The sequence below is a fragment of the Triplophysa rosa genome, linkage group LG11, assembly GCF_024868665.1.
Source record: "Triplophysa rosa linkage group LG11, Trosa_1v2, whole genome shotgun sequence".
In the NCBI taxonomy this organism is placed as follows: Eukaryota; Metazoa; Chordata; class Actinopteri; order Cypriniformes; family Nemacheilidae; genus Triplophysa; species Triplophysa rosa.
In genome coordinates, this window is record NC_079900.1 from 18,389,615 (window position 1) to 18,409,756 (window position 20,142).

At 39.6% G+C, this 20,142-nt stretch overlaps 1 protein-coding gene across 2 annotated transcripts; it reads right to left on the reverse strand.

The window, feature by feature from the left end:
- Nucleotides 1–1,223: 1,223 nt before the first annotated feature.
- On the reverse strand, nucleotides 1,224–19,162 carry usp31 (ubiquitin specific peptidase 31). Of its 2 annotated transcripts, XM_057345674.1 has the most exons (17): nucleotides 17,434–19,162; nucleotides 17,128–17,265; nucleotides 15,856–15,950; nucleotides 15,679–15,771; nucleotides 12,408–12,543; nucleotides 11,441–11,588; nucleotides 11,080–11,254; nucleotides 10,784–10,895; nucleotides 10,544–10,638; nucleotides 9,768–9,845; nucleotides 8,378–8,507; nucleotides 7,929–8,048; nucleotides 7,531–7,756; nucleotides 7,257–7,415; nucleotides 5,786–5,938; nucleotides 5,565–5,603; nucleotides 1,224–5,478 (listed from the first exon to the last, which is right to left on the reverse strand). In XM_057345674.1, exons 1-17 carry the CDS (start codon nucleotides 17,959–17,961, stop codon nucleotides 3,983–3,985), a joined length of 3,921 nt encoding a protein of 1,306 aa, XP_057201657.1. In that variant the 5' UTR covers nucleotides 17,962–19,162; the 3' UTR covers nucleotides 1,224–3,982. The 2 variants fall into 2 exon arrangements, with proteins under 2 accessions (XP_057201657.1, XP_057201658.1); XM_057345675.1 differs by lacking the exon at nucleotides 5,565–5,603 and having other exon boundaries at nucleotides 17,434–19,161.
- Nucleotides 19,163–20,142: the final 980 nt, after the last annotated feature.

The following is a 20,142-nucleotide window of genomic DNA, read 5'->3' on the forward strand; positions in this document are numbered from 1 at the left end:
GCAGAGATGACAATTTCAACCCGCTCCTGTACTGTGGAAAAAATGAAAAGGCAGACGAGGAGCAAGTTTAGGATTTCAACATTGGTGGAGCTTAGCCGCACAGATCTGAAATGATTAGGCTACATGCATTAATCTACATGTGCACCTTTTGCTTTGAGTGTAAGAGGTTGCGGTTAGAAATCTTGACCTGGTGGTAAACGCACAAAATGATTAAAGAACGGGAAATGCATTTTGGTTCCAGGTCGTGATTTCAGTGGATGATCACAACAATAACAATTTGCAGAAACAGAAAGTCCTTCATTGTCAAAGAGAGTTGTACATTTGAGATGACATGAGTGCCCATCAACAAAGTTGAGCAAAGTGCAATTGAGAAACAATTATTTGACTAGACGGCAATTTACTTTAATTTATTTGTTATTTCTTTTTTAATGAGAGAGAGGGAACTTTTAAGTAGGTGTAGGCAACAAGTAATTTTGGTGCCAGTTGCTCAGTTAAATGCAGGTTTGTAAGAGGAGCTCGCGTAATTAAGTGGCTTAGTAAATATCACAGAAAGAAACAGCTCTATTAACTTAATAAAAACTTTTTAAATCATTTAAGAGTTTTTTTAGTGGGATGTATTAAAAATGTTATTAAAATCCAACTGTTAATTTCTCTAAAATGCACATATTTCTTTTCATTAAATAAACTTAAATAATACAAGTATTTAAGCAATAAATTATATTTTTGTATACACTTAATATTTTTGGTGAATTCTAATAGAAATATTTGAGTTACTCAAACTTACTTCATTTTTTACATACATTTACTCAATTTAAACGGTATAATTAATTGATTTCACGGCTTTAAAATGTACCAATTTTTTACTGCAAATTGTTGCACCCAAACATTTAGTAAATCACAGTTAGAGATTTTAAGAGTGAAACTGTACTTCTGAAAGAAAGGCTATCTGCTCCACCTTGTGGTCAACAGTGGACAATACAGTGTATGTAGTTTTCATACCGTTTTCCATAACTTTTAAAGTTCCTTCTTGATATGGAATAAAGAACTTTTAGGGTTTTTTTTGCAATTACATAGACCAATTACTAAATAAATATTTAGAAATAAAATCACTACAGAAATCACATACTTTCCCATTTTTATGGCCTTTAGAGAAGCATGTGCTTGGTCTGACTCTGACAGCAAGCAAATTCAAATGAATGAAAATAATTATTTCAAGAACAATCTGAGCTCAGACCTTTAATGCAGGTCCATCTTTTAATTATAATTCAACCTCCAACTTACATTGGGGAGACATGTTATGAATACAAATGAAATGCGTTCTTTAAAACAATATAAAAACCTCAAAATAAAAAAGTGCATACACACATAAATGTACAAATAAATTAAAGCATTTGACACAGTCTCATGCAACCAAACATTTACATGGTTCTTGTTTTAACCAAATATTATTTTCCTCTTATGGTCGACCCAGACTGCTGTTAATATAATAAAATGGCAGCCCAGTTATCGGCCCACCGAGTGGGTACCAGTTTGTGAACAGTACATTACAACTGTTCTGGGACAAAAAGAAATCACTCAAGTCCAGTGTGTAAACCAAGAGCACACATATCATACCGTAAGACTGATACAGCTTTATTATAATGATAAAATAATCTGTCCTATCCTGATAAGACCATCTCGTATTGTTCATCTGAGCCAGCCTTGAGCGGTTTAAAAGATCCCATATGCAACAAGACTGAAGAGGTAACAGCACTTCTCAGAAATCTCTGTACAGATCTGCCATATGGTTCGCACCATATGTGTCGTGGTGCGACAATTTCATAACTTAAGACATGGAATGACGTGAAAGACATTTAGTGTGTCAGTACTGCAGGGAATCGTGTGCACCGAATGAATACCTACAGTATAGTGAAGAAACACAGGTGATATTAAAGTACATACTATATCTAAAAGCATGATGACCAGCAAAATCAAACTATAGAAATACTATAAAAATATAAACTCATGGAGGGACCCTTAGACACCTTAAGGAATAGCTCACCTTCTGCAGAACACAAAAGATATTTTGAAAAATGTCGGTAACCAAAAACCGTTGGTCCCCATTGACTTGCATTGGTTTTGTGTCCATAGAAGGTTTTTGATTACCAACATTTTTCAAAATATTTTCTTTTGTGTTCTGCAGAAGAGAAGACATCTATCAAATGATGACAGAATTTTCATTTTGAAAGTGAACTATTCCTTTACGAATTAAAACAATAACAGCGTTAATAACAAAAGGTAGTGTATAAATGGAAAACAGCATGAAAATACAATGCCGACGTGAGCTGTTAAAGCTAATAATTTATGTTCTTATATTACAGTTTTTTAAAATGAAGTTCTACAAAAGTGTGCAAAAAAGCAATAAAAGAAAGGATTCATGCTCTCTGTTGGAATCAAAAAAGCAGACATCGCTAACCAGACTAGTCTTGTTTAGCAACGGTCACTTGCATAGTTAAGTGCATGCATCATGCAATACTGCTTTTGTACAAATACTTCTTCAGTGCACACAATACGGGCCAGTTGCACGGAAAAAAAAAGTTAGGTTGCTACACATTAGTAAGGTCATTGCTAAAGTATCTGCGTTTTGAGCGATAAGGGTGCGTCACCAAGACCAAAAGCAGCATGAACATGAGAAGTTTTAATAGTTGCATCTGCACTGCGTGGATTAATGTTTTAATTACAGGCCAGCGAGCTGAACGACAGCTGATTTAATGACACCATTATGCAGATGTCACAGTATTCAAATGACTTGCTTAACCATACATTCCTCCCATCAAAAATAACATTCGCACTAGTCCGGATGAACTTGTCCCAGCTTACTGGAGAAGGGAAATATATTTCGCAACTGGACATTAAACCCAGCGCTAATCACATAACCTTGGCACAAAAAAAAACCTGTTAAACGCATCTGAGGCATATTATGGCGAGGCGGAACATTCCTGAAAATCCGTCTGTGATGCTTTGATTAAATATCTCCCATTACTATTGCATATGCACAGTATTTTCCTTTAAAATCTATTGTTTCTATTAATTTCAATGTGTTTCTTGTCAATATATTTTCCCCTACAACGTGTTAAAAACTATTGCACAGCTTGTCCACGGATCAATATGAAGGTAGAACTGTCACACAAGGATTCAAAGCAAGCAAAATTAACTGCTGATAGGTTGGCATTGGATTTGGCAGAAATGAAATGGTTCAAGTATGACCATGTGAGTCTCTCATTATAACCCCCCCAAATATACAAAACAAAATCATGCAGGGCCTACACTTCCTCCATGAAGATCACACAGGAATAAACAGCTCAAAGATTGTCCTCCACTAACTTGCTATTTGATCACATTCACACAGTAACATTTCAGCTAACGGTCAATAGTCACCATTGTTGCACACATTTGTAAGGGCAGTAATGCTACTTGAACACTTGTAGCTACTCTCAGATACAAAAAGAAAACGGTTGGGGTTCGAGAGCAGGCTCGGAGAGGTACCAATGAAATCGCGAAACCCCAGTAGGTCGCAAAATTTCATGATGTAACGCTACTGTATCAGCGCCCGTGGCCCACTGGACTTTAAATAGCACCAAGTGTAGAAGTGGAGCAAGCTGGTACAGCGCTCCGAGGAATTTCATCACGTGACCGAAGAAAGAAAGTTAAAAAGTATTTTACATATCTTCTGTTAGAGTTAAGCAGTATTGGAGAGAGAAAAATATATACAAAGTGCTATGTTAAAACATTCCTAACTGGTGAACAGTAGTAGATTCATATACCATACCTTGCCAGAGGCAACGATTTGGTTCCATGGCAGGATAGAAAGGCGCTTCTGATCATTTACATATTTTCTTTGAGAAAAGTAAAATACAGGTATATACTATATACTTTATATTCTTCTTAGGCACATCAAAAAATAGCTGCATTACAGAAAATAATGAAACTGCTATTCGGATTTTCATTGAGGCGTCTGTGTTGGCCGTGCAGAGGATTGCATGCTGGAAGAAAGCTTTCTAGAGGATGCCATCTTTTCAAGTGGCCTCTTGCTGTTGACGGGAGACTGAACATTCGTCTCCGAATTGGAAGACTTCGACTTGCCCACTGGTAAAAGAGAGCGTTTGACAGGGGTCGACGTTTTCGAGGAGTCTTTCTCCACGGTGGCCTTGCAGGAGCGTGGCTCCGGAGAGACCTGCTTGGAGGAGCTCCCCGATCCTTCTCCGTCTTCGACACTATTGAGTTTATTTTGGCTGCTGGATCTGGCTGTCCTCTCGGAAGCCTTCTTGGCGAGAATCGTGGTCTTGCCCAGGTCGGCAGACCGTCGGGTCTCTTTCTGCCGAAGCGCGCTCTTGAAAAACGAGAGTCCCTTGTCTTCCGACTTGTTGCAGCGGTGGAGGTCTCTTGAGGAGATGCTTGGGGAGCGCAGGCTGGTGACTGAGGAGCTACTGCTGGAGCTTCTGATCGTCCTCCTCTCCGGACGGCTTCCCTCGCCACTTCTGAGCTGGGATGTCCTCGGGGTGGCGTTGGCTTTGGACTTCTCTGCTAGGGGACTGGTGGGTGCCAAGTCCTTGCTGGAGCCCCTCTCCGCCAGCTTTTTCTTGCAGGAGATGGAGTTTCTCTCAGCCGCCAAGGAGCTTTTCTTGGCAGTGGGTGATGGAGACGCAGAGGATTGTGGTGTGGAGGTAAGCGACGGCTTGACTTTTGTGCCGCCTGACACTGGAGACACCTGCGCTTGGGACTCTTTCCTTCTGGAGGGCGTTCCTGAAGGTGTACCCTTGGTGCTCTTGGGAGAATCGCTCTTTTCTTTAAGATTGGTCGATTTGGTGCCCTTTGTTTGAGGGCTGGAAGACACTTGTGAAGATGGAGACTTTGTTATGGATGAGGTGCTCTGCCGCTTCTTCGAGGACTTCTCTTGATCGCCTTTAGTCTTGGTGGAGCTCTTCTTGCTGCCGGACACTTCTGCTTTCTGACCCGATCCTGATACCTTATGCTTCTGCTCTTTGGAGAGCGCTCCGACCGTGTTTTGATCCACAGCGTTAATCTGGTTGTTGTTGTCTACAGGCTCACCTTTGGAGCTCTTCTTGTCAGTCTGTACCGGAGCTCTACAATATGCCTCATCCAGGATGTGTTTCCCGTTGCCGTCATCGCTACCGTTACCCTCCATCATGGCCAGAGGGGCTTTACTACTTGGTTGACGCTCATGTCTGCTGTAACCGCCGAAACAAGATGTGGACACCTTGTCATCACAAGCTTCTCCAATCCTCTCCAGAGGAGGAGAAGAGCGGGAGTCCAAAGAGAATCGTGAGGGCGAGTTGGATCTCATCTGGAGTTTCGTCGACAGGGACCAGGAAGGTTTCATCCCGTTTTCACTAAAAGCTAGAGGACTGGTAACCGAAGATCTGGAGGACAAGCTCTGCCGTTGAATGCTCCTCACGAAGGGCCGCGTTGAGAATCCTCCTAAAAGGCAAGGACAGAGAGATTGAAACCAATGCGCTGATACCAGACTGAATGAAAAGAGCATTAGCATGCAGTTGTCTCTTAACTGAGCAAGGCGGGAGATCCTGTGTTAGTAAGCGCTAAAGCTACAAGAGAGAAGACAATAAAAGAAAGGCAAGAGTGAAACACTGGCACAACACACAGAATAAAAGACACCAAGAAGATGAGTGCATAATGTGGTACTACTTAGCTTCTACAGATTTACATAAAGCAACAAGAAAAGATGAACATCGAGGTTAGAATTAAGAGATGTGACAGTGTTCCTCACCATCGTCTTCGCTGCGGTCACCGGGAAACTCCACTGACTCGGCCAAAGAGATGAGGGATGTGCGTCTAGAAGAGGCTCCAGATGCCACACTGGGTGGCCTGCTGCCCGGGAGCCGGTTAACCCAGTGATCACATAAAGACGAGCTAGTGGAACCTGAGATAGATACAGTGTAATCTTGGTCATTGCTAAGATAAAATGAAATGGTCTGATGAGCAGGTTTCTTTCCTGTGTTAGCACATTTTATATTTTGTAAGTTTGTGCAAATTGTGTTTCTTAACCAGGAACTAGCGCTGAACAGCTAATAAAATTCTAAAAATTGTGCTATGAAAGTCGTAAATAATTATTCAGCCGCCGTTTAATGTTTTATGTTCTGCGTGTCTGAGTGAATCAGTGGCATGGTTTCATGTACTGCACGCGTGATGCTTTTAGTGTTTTTTAGCGTCTGCATCTCACTCTATATCAGGGGTTCTCAACCTTCTTGACTCCAAGGCCTGCCATTGTGTTCAACAATATTCAAAGGTTCCTTTCCGCCTCACAAAAACTGACAATTTCTTTCCAATAAAATAATTTTGAGCTTGACATTAACTAGACAATTGTTTATTCATGGTTTTCCGTTTCTTATGTATTTCAATGCTCTAATTTTAAATTATTAGTCATTTTGAGGCCCTCTTGGAAGTTGGCTGGGGCCCCCTTTTGGAAAACGGCCCCCTCGTGGAGAACCCCGTTAACTATGACACACCCACATAAAAAAATTACTATCCTATTTTATTTACTTTGGTAAATTAAAATAAATTAAAATGTATTAATTAAATCAGTAATTAAACATTAATAGGCTTAAAAAACTGATGTAAAATACTGATTTATATTAACATAGGTATACCCTGTTTTTAGGTTAAAAAAAACACTGTATCATCCAGTTATTTTATAAGTCTATGAGTAAATTCTGTAGTACACTTATTTTCCATGTCTGCAAAAATGTATTACCTGTGTAGTAAAAAAATGAAAAACAAAATCCTAAACATTACAAAAGAATTTCATAGGGCTCCAGTTTGTTCTGGACATATCAAAGGGCTACATTTTTTATACAGCAAATGTCCTTTTTTTTGTAACAGCCATAAATCATGACTTTCTACTGGTTATTGCTAGTCTGTGGCAGGTGGTGATAGGGAGAGGAGACGTTGTTAAGCTATACAACATTTTATTGGACTTAAATTTGCATAAGCCCTAGGGTGGAAGACAAGTCATCAATATTTTTGGTTCACTTCCCCACAATTTTGTCAACTTTTAAGAGAACACTAAAGTTTCAGAATACAGATTCCTTGAAGCTAGCAGACAACCACTAAATCCTTCAAAAAAAACATTTCTGATTTTTTTAAGTCTGAGGAAGAGCTCATTTACCAGCACCTCCACATTAACAAGACAAATAAGTCAGCAAACATGTCGATACAAAACCCAATAAGAAGAGAGTCACCTGCAACAGAGCTGTTAGCCGACCAGGAGGGAATAGTCGTCCTCCTTTGATAGAACAGAATGTATGCGGTCTGCTGGCAGACGTCCTCATCAGCTACAGGCTGAACTTCACTGTCATCAAAGCAATACCACTGCCCATCAATGGAGTTCTTACAGTAAGCTGGAAAATGTAATGTAAATACATGTAAGTAAATGACAGAAATGAGGCCATTATTAAATCCAACAAACCAAAACGCTCACACAATATAGTATTAAACTAAAGGCTTGTACTACACCTGTGTAATGTCCTCCGTGCATGTTGCCGTGATGATTACAAACCGCATACAGGTCATAAAGGTAGTCGTCAGGGTTACGGCCAAGTCCATAGGGTCGTCTCCATGGTGACCAATGGGAGGGCAGGCTCCAGCTACTCTGGCTTCTCTTCACCACATGGGGTGCCATATCCATGCCAATCAAAGGAAACCTCACCATGTTCTGCATCTTCACCCTCCTGTCACCTTCCTAGAAGACATAATGGAGATTCATAAGTATCAGAGAGGAAACAAAACATACTTGGTAGTCACAACCTTACCCATCCAATCGCAACAGAGGAAAGCCATACGATAATTTTTAAACATTTTGTAAACATGCTAAAACCACTATTTTGGTCAATTTTGTTGTTCTAGCACAGTACCTGTCTAAATCTCTTGAGATGTAGTATGAGAACATCAGGCAGGGTCCACAGGCTGAGTTTGATCCGGCCCTGTTGAAGCTGTCTGCAGTGGGGGCAGCGCCAGGCATCATCAGGTGCCAACTGGAACACATACAGGAAGCAGCCATGAAGAAAAACCTAATGTTTCAAGAGAGTTTTTACATTTGCAAATCTGGCTACGTCTTCATTTTCCAGAAAGCAGCTCCAAACCCAGATTTGACCGAGGCCAGTTCTGGCTAACCACAGGGTATATTTATACCCTGTGTGGAGACTTTCCAAGGTTTAGGATGTTTACAAAGAACCGGCAATTTAAAAAAGGCACTGACAGCAGAAATGCAGCAACCTTGACGTTATGTGTCCACAACAGCAACAGGAGAAGAGTATACGTTTTGCAGGGGTAACAAACGGATGAGATGGGAGATGATGGTTACCTGCTCCTCTTTGGTGTAGAGCTGGAAGCATTGAGCGAGGGTGCATGCCTGTGGCTGATGGTGCTGTTCTCTGTGCAGATACACACTCTCAGCATCAGGGATATACTCTTCCTCAGTGTGTCCAAACAGACTGCAGAGAACACAACACACACGGCTCACAAACCTCTCATCAGAGCAGTCAGGCACATCTGCTAGCTTCCACCGTGACGTCAACATTTATTTATTACGGTGGGTTTATTCTCAAATATTCGGCCAGAGAAGGTTTATTGCATGAATGCATTTGGTAATGTTCAACTTCAAACAGAATTTTTCAAGACCTTTCTTTTGTAGTTGGACAGAAATGTGTTCGGTTGCTGTATAGTTTTGAGCTCATGAGTGGGACTTGTAGACATTTACTTACTGTCTGGATTGCATTTACAAAAACCACTAAAAACTACCAATGCACAGTGGCCACAAATACTGGGATACTAAGGCCATATTTATTGCTTCTAAATGATTAAAAATACCAAACTCAACTGGTGCTAGTTAACCTTAAAGGGATAGTTCACCCCAAAATGAATTTACTCACCCTCAGGTTGTTCCAAACCTGTATAAATTTCTTTAGATCTGCTGAACACAAAGGAAGATATTTGGAAGAATGTCAGTAAGCAAACCGATCTCATCCCCCATTTACTCCCACAGTAGAGAAAATTAAAACGATGACAGTCAATGAAGGAATAAGATCTGTTTGGTTACTGACATTCTTCTAAATATCTTCCTTTGTGTTTAGCAGAACAGAGAAATTTACACAGGTTTGGAACAACCTGCGTGTGAGTAAATGATGACAGAATTTTCATTTTTGGGTGAACTATCCGTTCACAAGTTCACACAGGTCCCGTGTGAAACAAAGTGCACCAAAATACACATAAATGTATTTAATGTATTGTATTTTAACACACTGATTTTGTACCTAATTTACAAAAAAATAGTCTTTAGCACTTTTTAAGATAAAAATACAAAGATCTAAATGTACTCAATTGTGCCATTTTGAGAGACCATGAATATAAGAAGCAGTAAAGACTAAAGACTATATTTTTAGTATATTAAGTACCAACATTGTGTGAAAATAAAGCACTTTAAGTACTTATGGAAGTGTACTAAGTGTAATTAAATAAAGTGCATTTTAATGCACAATTTCTTTACTCATGGGTGTCCCTGCAGAGCAACCACATGTGTATTTCATTTTATTCTTTATGGACACATTCCATTATTTTTGTTTAAAAGAAACCGTCCATACTCCAACTCTTTTTGTGAAATGTTTTGCTTGAAAATTATATTTCAGTGTCCAATTATATATTTAGGGCCACTGTATAAAATAAACTTTTAGCAGTTGTTGTTCACTTTCACTTACTATTCCTTGGTCTCTTTGTCCCACTCCACGACAATCTTAACATGAGGAGGTCCTCCAGGCCCACAAGATTTATATGCTCTACAAAAAACGTTTGAAAAAAATGAAACATGTTTGTTCACTTAATCTGAAGTTGACTATTAAAAATAAAACAATATAAGCAAGCTTTACTTGCTGCCATGAACACAAAAACCAACTGTGATTCAAATCATGTTACAGATGACATAACCAAAGATTTGTTACCACATCGACGACAAGTTTTGATTAAGCTACATAAAAACAGTATGTATGTCAATGACGTGAAACAGCCACTGCTGTAGCACTTCTGCTGAGGTTTTTTCAAGCATTCAACTGGATAAATGACTAACAGAACTGCCGCTCAAGCATCTGTAAAACACAGACACCTCCGGTCAGAGAGTGCAGCACAACACTGGCTAAATCACTGGACTGAATTCCCCTCTTGACATTCACTTCTCTACAATATGTTTGCAGCACAGACCGTAGTGAAAAGCTTCTCAGTTTCCTGCTAACTGTGCACAGGTGGAGCAGACTAATCTGCTGTAAAGCTCAAATCATGCTCTTCACAAAACCCAACATGAAGCTCCATTTAAAAGCTGCATTCTTGGTGTCATTATATTGCCAATGTTATGCAAACGTTTTTGTATAGATCAAGACACCGTTGCTTTAAAAGTACTTTAGTTTTTATGAACAGAAAGTTATAACACAACAGCACAAAATAACACAATGTGCTCAGTAAAGAGTATTTATACAAGACAAACCTTTCCACAGTGGGGTGACACAGTGGTTGCTCCTCCTGTGGCAACAGGTATGTGATTCCAACCACACCGACCACACGCAGACTAAAGGGTCCCACCTAAAGTCATCAGTCAACTTCATTACAATCAGGTTGAAGCACTTTAAAACTGACATGGCAAAATAAGTTTCAGCGTTGTGAAATAGTTTATTGTTCCCACCATTGCAATGTTTAGAGCTATGTTCGATTAAATGGCATCACTGACCTGGATGTAAACTCCTGGCCTTAGTAGGTGTCGCATTTTCTCTAGAATTTCTTTCTGTAACACATCCCAAGTCACACTGCGCTCCAAATAAAGTACAAAAGGCAGTCCAAACCTAGAATACAAATATAGCATTGATTTTCTACTTTGTGCTACATTGTCTTAGACTGGCAATGTTCCTAAAAATCATTTTCAACTTTTTCTTAAAAGAGGTCATTTAATCATATTTTCTCGCTTTTACAATAGAACTGTGTTAATACAACAGCGAGACAATCATCTGAATATTTGTTTATTTTCACCTTCGTCCTTGATGTCCAGTGCAGGCTCGGTTACAGATCAGCAGAATCATTTTCTCACATCCACTGTTTTTGTTGGGTGATGCTGGATTCACCGCACCCTGCATGAAGGATGGCGTCCGGCTGTTTTCTGCTCCGTATTTTAAATTGTTTTGATTCAGGTTTGCGAGGAGGCTCCCTGGAAATTGTTGGAAAATAAATTGCTGCCGATTATCACCAAAACAAACAATAAAACAGCTAGATACCATCTTAAACTCTCAAATACACTTAAATAGTGGCTCCGGATCTAGGTTTTTCATTTTTATGTTTCAATAACAACATATCCAATTTCTCTAAACCAAAGTGCAATACATAGAAAAAGTACCTCGTTTAGAGCGAATGTTTTCTAATCTAAAAGTCTCAGGCGTTTCAAAAGCAAAGATTGAGTCACTTTCTTGAATGATATCAAGATCGTCGTCATCGTCACAAAAGGAGCGGTGGAAACCATCGTAATACATTTCAGTCAGGACAAACTGCACAGACATAAGAGATACAGACGTCAGGACTGATTGAAACTCAAGGCAAACACAGGAAATAGCTGATATATGGTGAGACGAAACATGCAAACAGCAATTTCTCGGTTAAAGACCACACCTCTGTATAAAGCCGATACTGTATTTAGGGCAACAGTGAAGATTTTCTGTTTCAAAGAGGGATCAATGATTCGCTTGTTTCTTCTTGGCCACATCAAACGCAGTAAAATAATTTCCATTTTTAAAAAAGGACTGAAATCTTATTTAATAAGCTTTTATCCTTTAAACCAAGCAGTGAATGACTCATGATTCGCCAAACTGGTAATTCTTTTGTGCCATCTATCCAATTCTAAGAGCTTTCTACTGAATTGTATATTATAAAATGCTTTCCTGTAGCTCAGTGGTTAGAGCATGGCGCTAGCAACACCAAGGTCATGGGATCGATCCCAGGGATTGCACATACTCCGAAACAAATGTATAGAATAGTGTATAATGCACTGTAAGTCTCTTTGGATAAAAGCGTCTGCAAAATGCGTAAATGTACATTTATTTCTTGGGCTGTCAATATATTGTGAAAACTGTGTGTGGCTTTTCTCAAATATTGACATGTATGATTAATCAGTTTCATTAAAATCTGAATCAACGGAATGCCATATTTATTCCTTTAAGAAAGCCACAGTACAAAGATAACATATTTGCTTTAATTATGTTACTATACTAGATAACTCTTCTATCTATGGGGTTAATGCACCATTATAAACCAGTGATATACTTTAATCACATAATAACGCCATCGTACTAAAACTCCATGGACTGCACCTGGTCTGGCGGTATCTTTGTCTCACGTGACACGGCCTCTCTCAGTCTGGACACAGTGCTGTTGAGTGGTACGGCCACACCGATCCTCATGCAGTGAGAGTACTTGCCTTGATATACCACGGTCACATACAGAGGCCTAAAGAAAGTCAAGTGAAATTGAACCTTATGAGTTAGAGGCAAGTCATGAAATGAAAGTGTTTATTGCATATTATTCGATCCCTCAGAAACAGCCTGGCGTTACCAGCCACCGTCACAAAGGCAAAAGATCACAAGTGAAGCCTTTAAAACTTACATTACAGTTAACAACACTGAGCTATAACCAGCAAACTCAAGTAGCTACACATCAACATCTGTGTATTGGCCCTAGATAAGAGCCCATTGCCGGCTAAATCAACAACTCTTCATTAACATCTGCCCACATCAAGAGCACATCATGGGACGAGTAAGGGTTGAATGGTCTGTGAAGTAATACGCATAGCAAGTGGAGTTGTTGCTCTGTACGCGTAAGAGACCTTAAGACAAATCCAGATGTAGCCAGGGAGACTATCGCTTAAAACACACATCACTGAACTTCCAGCCCATATTTTCTCGTCCTCAGATCAGTCATTCCTCACGCTGGCAAAGCCGAATCCACTATCGTGCCGTGCTAATGTTTTAATGTTTTTCCAAGAGGAGAGATGCCGACAGTGCAGAAAGTCACTGTGGGCGGACGGGTCACAAATCCTCATTTCTCCTTTATGATGTGGAACATCTTGTATTAAGAATGATAAGATATCACTGGTGGGGGTTTTATTCAAGACGTGAATCCTGCTCAGCATCTCTCCCGGGAGCTATTATTCACTTGTAGTCTTCTATGAGGGGCAGGTGTGCTGTAAATCACTCTTTCTTCTAACAGTATGGCTTCTTTAATCTTTCATGTGGTCTAATCAATTCAGCAGCTTTCAATTGGCTCTATATTAAACCAACTGCTCCACTTGATCAACTACTGTGACGGTCTCCTTAAATAGCATTACAGAACCTCAGGAGAACAGAAGCACTGGATAATTTCCGCTCTCAAATAATGAGGGAAAGTATATTTAGCACCTAAATCAAGGTGAAAGCAACTATTTCAGGATTTAAATTATTAAACTGGCTTTAAGGGAATATTATAGTTAAATACAAGTTAGTACTAATAATGGCATTTGGGGCATGCTGTCAGTTATCACAGAAAATCATTTCAGCCCATTCCTTAATGTTTAAAACATAAAACTGCATATTATTACAAGAGTTATTATAGTTTAGTTTTATATAGTTTTACTAATATTTCAAATTAGCTTATATTTTTATATTCATTTTAGTTAACGTTTTAGCAATTTTGGTATATGCTTTTGTCATTTTATAATGTTTATGTTGCTTTATACGATTAATTAATTTATTAGTATAGGTTTATTTTACTTTTTGTTTATTATTATAAATTGAACTGCTTTAAAATTATTTCAGTTTATTTCTGAAATAATTGTTTATTTCAATTCTTCCTTTAGTCAAGTTTTTCCAATAATTTTTAGGTCAATATTTTATTGGATTTATATTCATTTTAGGACGCTAAAATAACCTTGATTGTTACTCTACACACTTTTATTTACATGAATTTAAGGCTGTTCAACCATTAATCGCATCCAGAGTCATTTTAAAGTTTGTGTATACGTAATTTATGTCTGTGTACTGTGAATAAAAATTTTTTATAAACACACACTCATACCTGTATATATGTAAGAAAAATATTAAATTTAATTTTAATTTAAATGATATATAAATATAAATATATATATACACGTGTATGCATTTATAAATACAAAATAAATATGCACATATTATGTAAACACAAACTTTTATACTGGATGCGATTAATCGCAATTAATCAGTGAACAGCCCTAAATTTAAGTCAAATGACATCAAACTGACATGTATGTTTATGGTTAACCAAAAAAAGTTTGGACTGCTTTAACAACAACAAAATCAAGAGGACATGGATGTTACCGTCTACTCAAATATGTATCAACATGAATAAATAAGGCCAATAACAATAACAAGCTTCATGGCATGTCATGGGTCGTAATGCAGATCCTCCCTGCAGTTCTCGCAATTTAATGAAGCCATTAGTTTTGCATGCATGTAAATTGAACATCCATAATGGACAAAACTGACATCATTATGATAGTCATAAAAGCATTAACCCTTTATCGGGCAAGTTACCATATTTGGTAACTTAATCGACCAATCACAACGGCGTTGCCATGCCTCTCCGTGAGATTGTGTAAGCGCATGGATGTCTCCCAGTCAATCAATAGAGATCAGTCTACGTCACAAATAGTGACAGGTAAATGACAAAGTGTCCATATTTGGACAAACGCACGATGCGTCTAATAAGTCATACTTTTACTAATAATGCATTGTAACATAGGGCAATAGTATTTATTAGTGCATTGAATGTTGCCACAGATTTGTATAACATTATACAGTGATCCAGTAGGAAACTTAAACTTATTACAGTTTGTATTATACCTAAATGGCATATATTTGTGTTTACTTTACTGTGAGCCTTATCACTGCTAAAAGAAGTGGCATCAGCAGTACTTAGTGCTATTTTTCACTTCTTATTATATATTTACTATTTATAAGTCAAAATTATTTGTTTTCAGTAGATCTGCACTTCACTGTCACTGTTTTAAGTGTGTGTTTGTGTTCCTAAATAAAAGACAATATTTTCATAAGTAAGAGAAAAAAATCCTAAATAGAAGAAAAATGTTCCTAAATAAATATTCTATGAAGTTTATATATGTTTTATGCATTTATTTCTATTTTATATATACACGTCTTATATTATTTTATATATAAACATTTTGTGAAAAAAAATGACCATAGACCGGCGAGGAACCATATATGGTAACTTAATTGACCTTGATTTTCAACACAATTTTTTTTTCTTTTAAGTCACAAAAGTTCAAAAGTCTTGTAATAACATCCAATAACACTCCACGGTTGAAATTTTGAATTTCTAAGTAGTTCAAGGAGTGCCCTATAAAGGGTTCAAATCACTTAATCCACACTCTACAACTCCCACAGAGATGTCCAAGCATATGTGAAGATCCATCATATCACTAACATCAAAATGACTTTAAATCTGAAATGATTTCTTAGCTTACAGATACAGATGTTGTCATCAAACCATGCAGCATGGACAGTAAATCACAGTGACGTTATCATTGGAGAATGCTGGGCAGTGGGCACTTACCGTGTGTGAGGTAATGGAATCGGGAGGGAGATACAGAGAAAAGGATCAAAGGTGTTGCTCTGTTTTTGACAGTGCGGACAGGTAAGCGAAGATCTGAAAGCAACAGATGCCACAGTGAGTGATGACCCCAAAACGACAACTCGATACAACCGAGAGACAAGCAAACACTCATCGTACCTGTATTGAGCTTGAAAGAGCTCTTGGACAAATGAGCCAGCTGAAAGAGGAGGTGAAGGTCCCTCTAATGCTCCATCATCTTCCTCAATAGGTGGCTATGGTAAAAAATGTAGAATTATTTTAGAATGAAGACCCATGTTATTATACGCTGCCTGCATCATAATTCAGTAAACAGATCCATAAATATCACCAGCACTGTGATTAATAATGATCTGGAAACTTATCTGTTCGTTTGTAAATATGATTCTAGTTTAGCTTCTGCCTCTCCAGAGCAGTTCAAGCAGTCAGCCAGAAAACTGTCACCCTTGTGCTTCTTGTCACAAACTACAGGAAACCACAACATTTATCAGAATCAATCTGAATGACCTCATGCGAGTATGCAGGTGCCTGACCCCCAGCGGGACACCAAGGACTATAAAAAGAAACCAAATGAGGCATCCTCAAAAAAGGCACTAGGATGTGACTTAATGTCCCATGCATTTGATATACGGCAGGATTTAAGTCTTCTAAACTCCCTTGCCCTGAAGGTTGTCAGACTGATGTCTGATATAAGACTCCTACCTGTCATTCCAGGACAGAACGGCTCTACAAATCTACCCACGTTTGGCTCTTCTTCTCCTGTTCTGTTATTTAAACGATTGAAATCTCAAGCTTTTATGGAGCTGCCAATACAAACCCCTGTTCTTTGTAAACCGTTAGAGTGGTTCATTTTCAGCTGATCTTAAGGGGTGAAAGTATTAGATTTTCTTCTTCTTTCTATTCAGCAAGCATCGACAAAACATTCAGTTCTGTTCTCTCCTTTCATGATGTTGTTGACGCATGACGCATTTACATTAGACGTTTTCTGCTATAGACCACTTAGCAAGATGTGCACAAAGGTCCGGCAGCACTTTCGCTTAAATTTTTGTAGGCTTCTTCGTGATTTTTAAACCGGACGGTAGAGACTGACAGGAAAGTGCAGGGTGGAGAGTAGGGAGTAGGATCGGCGAAGGACCTCGAGTCTGGATTTAAAGACGGGTCGCCGGAGGTGCAGTTGCACTATATGTCAGTGCCGGCACGGCTTCATTTATTCATTTTATTTTGTTTAATCTTACATATATAATTACATCTTAAATGTATTTGTTTAACATTCTGATTCGATATGATATAAAGGCTGTGCTGGTTGTATTCTGTTCAAACGTTTGTGCAGTGTTAAAAAACTGAGACAGGAAGTTCTTGGACCAGCGTCGGTTACGTCTTCCGAAGTGGTCTGTAGGACCTATTATGTCATACCTTTACAGAGGGTCTGCTGTTGGGATGCACAATATGGTTTAGGTCTTCATGGACACGATCGAGAAGCCAGAGGAGGAACTCTTGGGCATCGTGCTGCGCATTTCCCCGGTACTGCATGGCACTCCTTGCCACAGCATTCTGCACAAATGCACACCCGTAATAGTCAATATTCTTTGTTGGCAATATAATACAGCTTCTGAAAGGAGCTATGAAAACGTATATGCAGTGTTGACCACTATACGTTGTGATGGTTTCTATTGTTTTTGAATTTTAATGGTGAACTGCAACCCAGACGGAACAACTTACTTTGAAGTCTCGACTGTGTTGTGGCGTGTACTCAAAAGTCCACAGGGCTCGGACAAGTCCAGACAGCTGCTCTGTCACCTCTCCCCGGTCCTGGAGGCCTTTCATCAGCACCACACCGTTGGTTTTGGGCTTCTCCTCGTCGGTCTCATCCCCTCGGTACTGCTCCAAAGCCAAATACTCCGCGAAGAGCTCCGTGTTGCTCAGGCATTGCAAAATAGCGTTCATGAAACACGTATTGCCGTGGTTTTTCAGTCCGGACACCCCGGGTATTTTGTCACTGGGTAGAAATCCCCCGCAGTCGCTCTCATCTGACACGACGGATCCCTTGCCCTCGCTCTTGAAGGCGTTGAATCCCCCGTCGTCCTTGTCGCCCTCCGGTGCGTGTAACTCCGAGCTGAAGTGAGAAAGCGTCGAGAGAGTCTTTAGGACTCTGCTCATAAAACTTCCCACGGACCGCACCGAGCCCCGGCGGAAGAGCTTCTTACTGAAGCCGGACTTTTTCTCTTTACTCGAAGCTTTGCTCGACATGGTTCAGTTGTTTAGGGCATCCCCCTCTCTCACTGACAGACAGTCAACTGTGTGTCAACTACGGGCTACGACGTCAGCTGAGATTAAACGTGAGATGTGTGTGAACGGCTAGTTATTTAGAGCATAAAATCGACTCGAAAACTAGCATGTTACCGTTTTTTAACGTCAGACGACCAATTTAGCTAGCTAGCTGGAGGCAGTGCCTCTATTATCCGAGCGATTGCTACAGTGACACCCAGTTGTCCTTTGAAAAAATGCATGGTGAAACATGCGCGCGCCTGCCACTTTTAGTAGGATGTTAAAAACCTGTTGTCAAATTGACTGTAATCAAATGGCCCGCAACCGGTTGTCAGCGAGCTAATCTCCCCATATCTATAAGATATTTTATTATAAGCTCACTGACCCCGGTGTTACTTCCCGTATAGTATATAAACAAGCCATTATTATGGACGCGGGTTCGCATGCTGTCTAGTGAACTGATTTCATACTAGCCAACGCACTGGCTAGGATAGGCCTGCTCGGGCTAACCGTTTGCCATGTCAATAAAATGAGGGGGAAGTTAATTTCTGCCGGGGATCTCAGGAGTCAAGGGTGCCCGTCCGGGACCGGCATCAAACTCAAACCCGTGATAAAACGCTACAGGCATGCAGATCACCGTCATAACACGGGACAGCGGTTAGCTTGCGCTGCTAGCGCGCTAGTTGCTTCGTTTCCCAATGAGTGCATGCATATTATACGACGCACAGCAACTCCACCCAATTGACGCTTCGTTCCAACAGCTAAATATCAAGCACGGGAGGTCACACTGTATGGGAACGCGAAATACTTTAGTTTGTTTGTCTGTTTTGAGGATGTATCCAGCAACGGCACCGACGGTTGTCCAGCGCGAGCCCGACGCTACGGGAGAAGCAGCAGAGAGGCGCGCGACCGAGCGAAGAGTTCACCGCGCGATTCCCCGTAACCGCATCTCCGAAAACAAACCCGTCATATGTTCTCGAGGTTTCTCAAAGCCCGTGCAGTTTCGAAATATCCGATGGCTTCCGACAGACCCAAATCTGATATCGGTCTGTTGGTGGGCCGCCTCGTCCTCCCAAGCACATCAGCTCTTTTCTAAAATCACACTGCAGGGCGGCGGTGCGGTGCGCCTTGACGTCACAGGCCGGCAGCAGTCTCGTGCAGGTAGTTTCTAGTAGCTGCTGTACCTGTGTTTATGGATTGGGGGTGTCCTCTTCCTCAATTGAGTAACAATACTTTGATTTTGCCTGGTCAGGCTACTTGTGACGTATAGAGTACGTGTAGAATAGTATAACAGGGTGTGTTTTTAAAAAAACGAGCCTTTTTTGTCCCATGCATCCCTACAGACCCATTATCAGTAGGGTCAAATACACTGTTCGACCACAAACCAGACACATGTTCCTCATAAAGTAAATTATACTGAATATTATTTAGCTAGATAATTTATGAATACAGATTACATGAAAAAATATGCAAAGTAATCTCTTAGATTACACATTTTGGTAACGTAGTCTGACTACTTTTGGATTACATTTAGATTACTGTTGATTTAAATCTTATTTGATGTTACATATATTGAAGCAGGATAATTTTGTACTATTTTGACTGATACACTGAGGAAAAATAGTCCATTATTTTATCACCAACAAGAACCTCAACATCTTTTTACAGTACAGTACAGACAAAATACTAAGTGCCACAAGATCTCGCAAGATTAAAATGTGACAAGATTTCTTGTCAAGGTCTCGTGATATCAGCATGATGGAGTTTGATGGTGAAATTAGTATTGAAGAATAAAATAGACGTAAAATTACATTAATTTAAGATAAATTTTCAAAATGCACCTATTTTGCATTTTGTGATTTTCATTTGAATAAAAGACATTTCATATATTTCTCTGGAAAAGGTAGTTTCTGCTCTGTTTGTCTTGGGAAATTATATAAATGCAACAATTGCAAAATTATTTGTCCAAACAAACAGGGGGGAAAATCGTAGAAGCTCAACATGAACGGTTACCCTCAAGCTAAATCCAAAGACAATTTTTGCTTTGTTTGCAGCAAGGACGGGACTAGATGTTAGCAACCACTGAAGCTTTTCAATGTGTGTAGACTTGTTCTAATGAACACCACATAGCATGTGAGATAAAAAAAAAGTGCTATTGAAGCT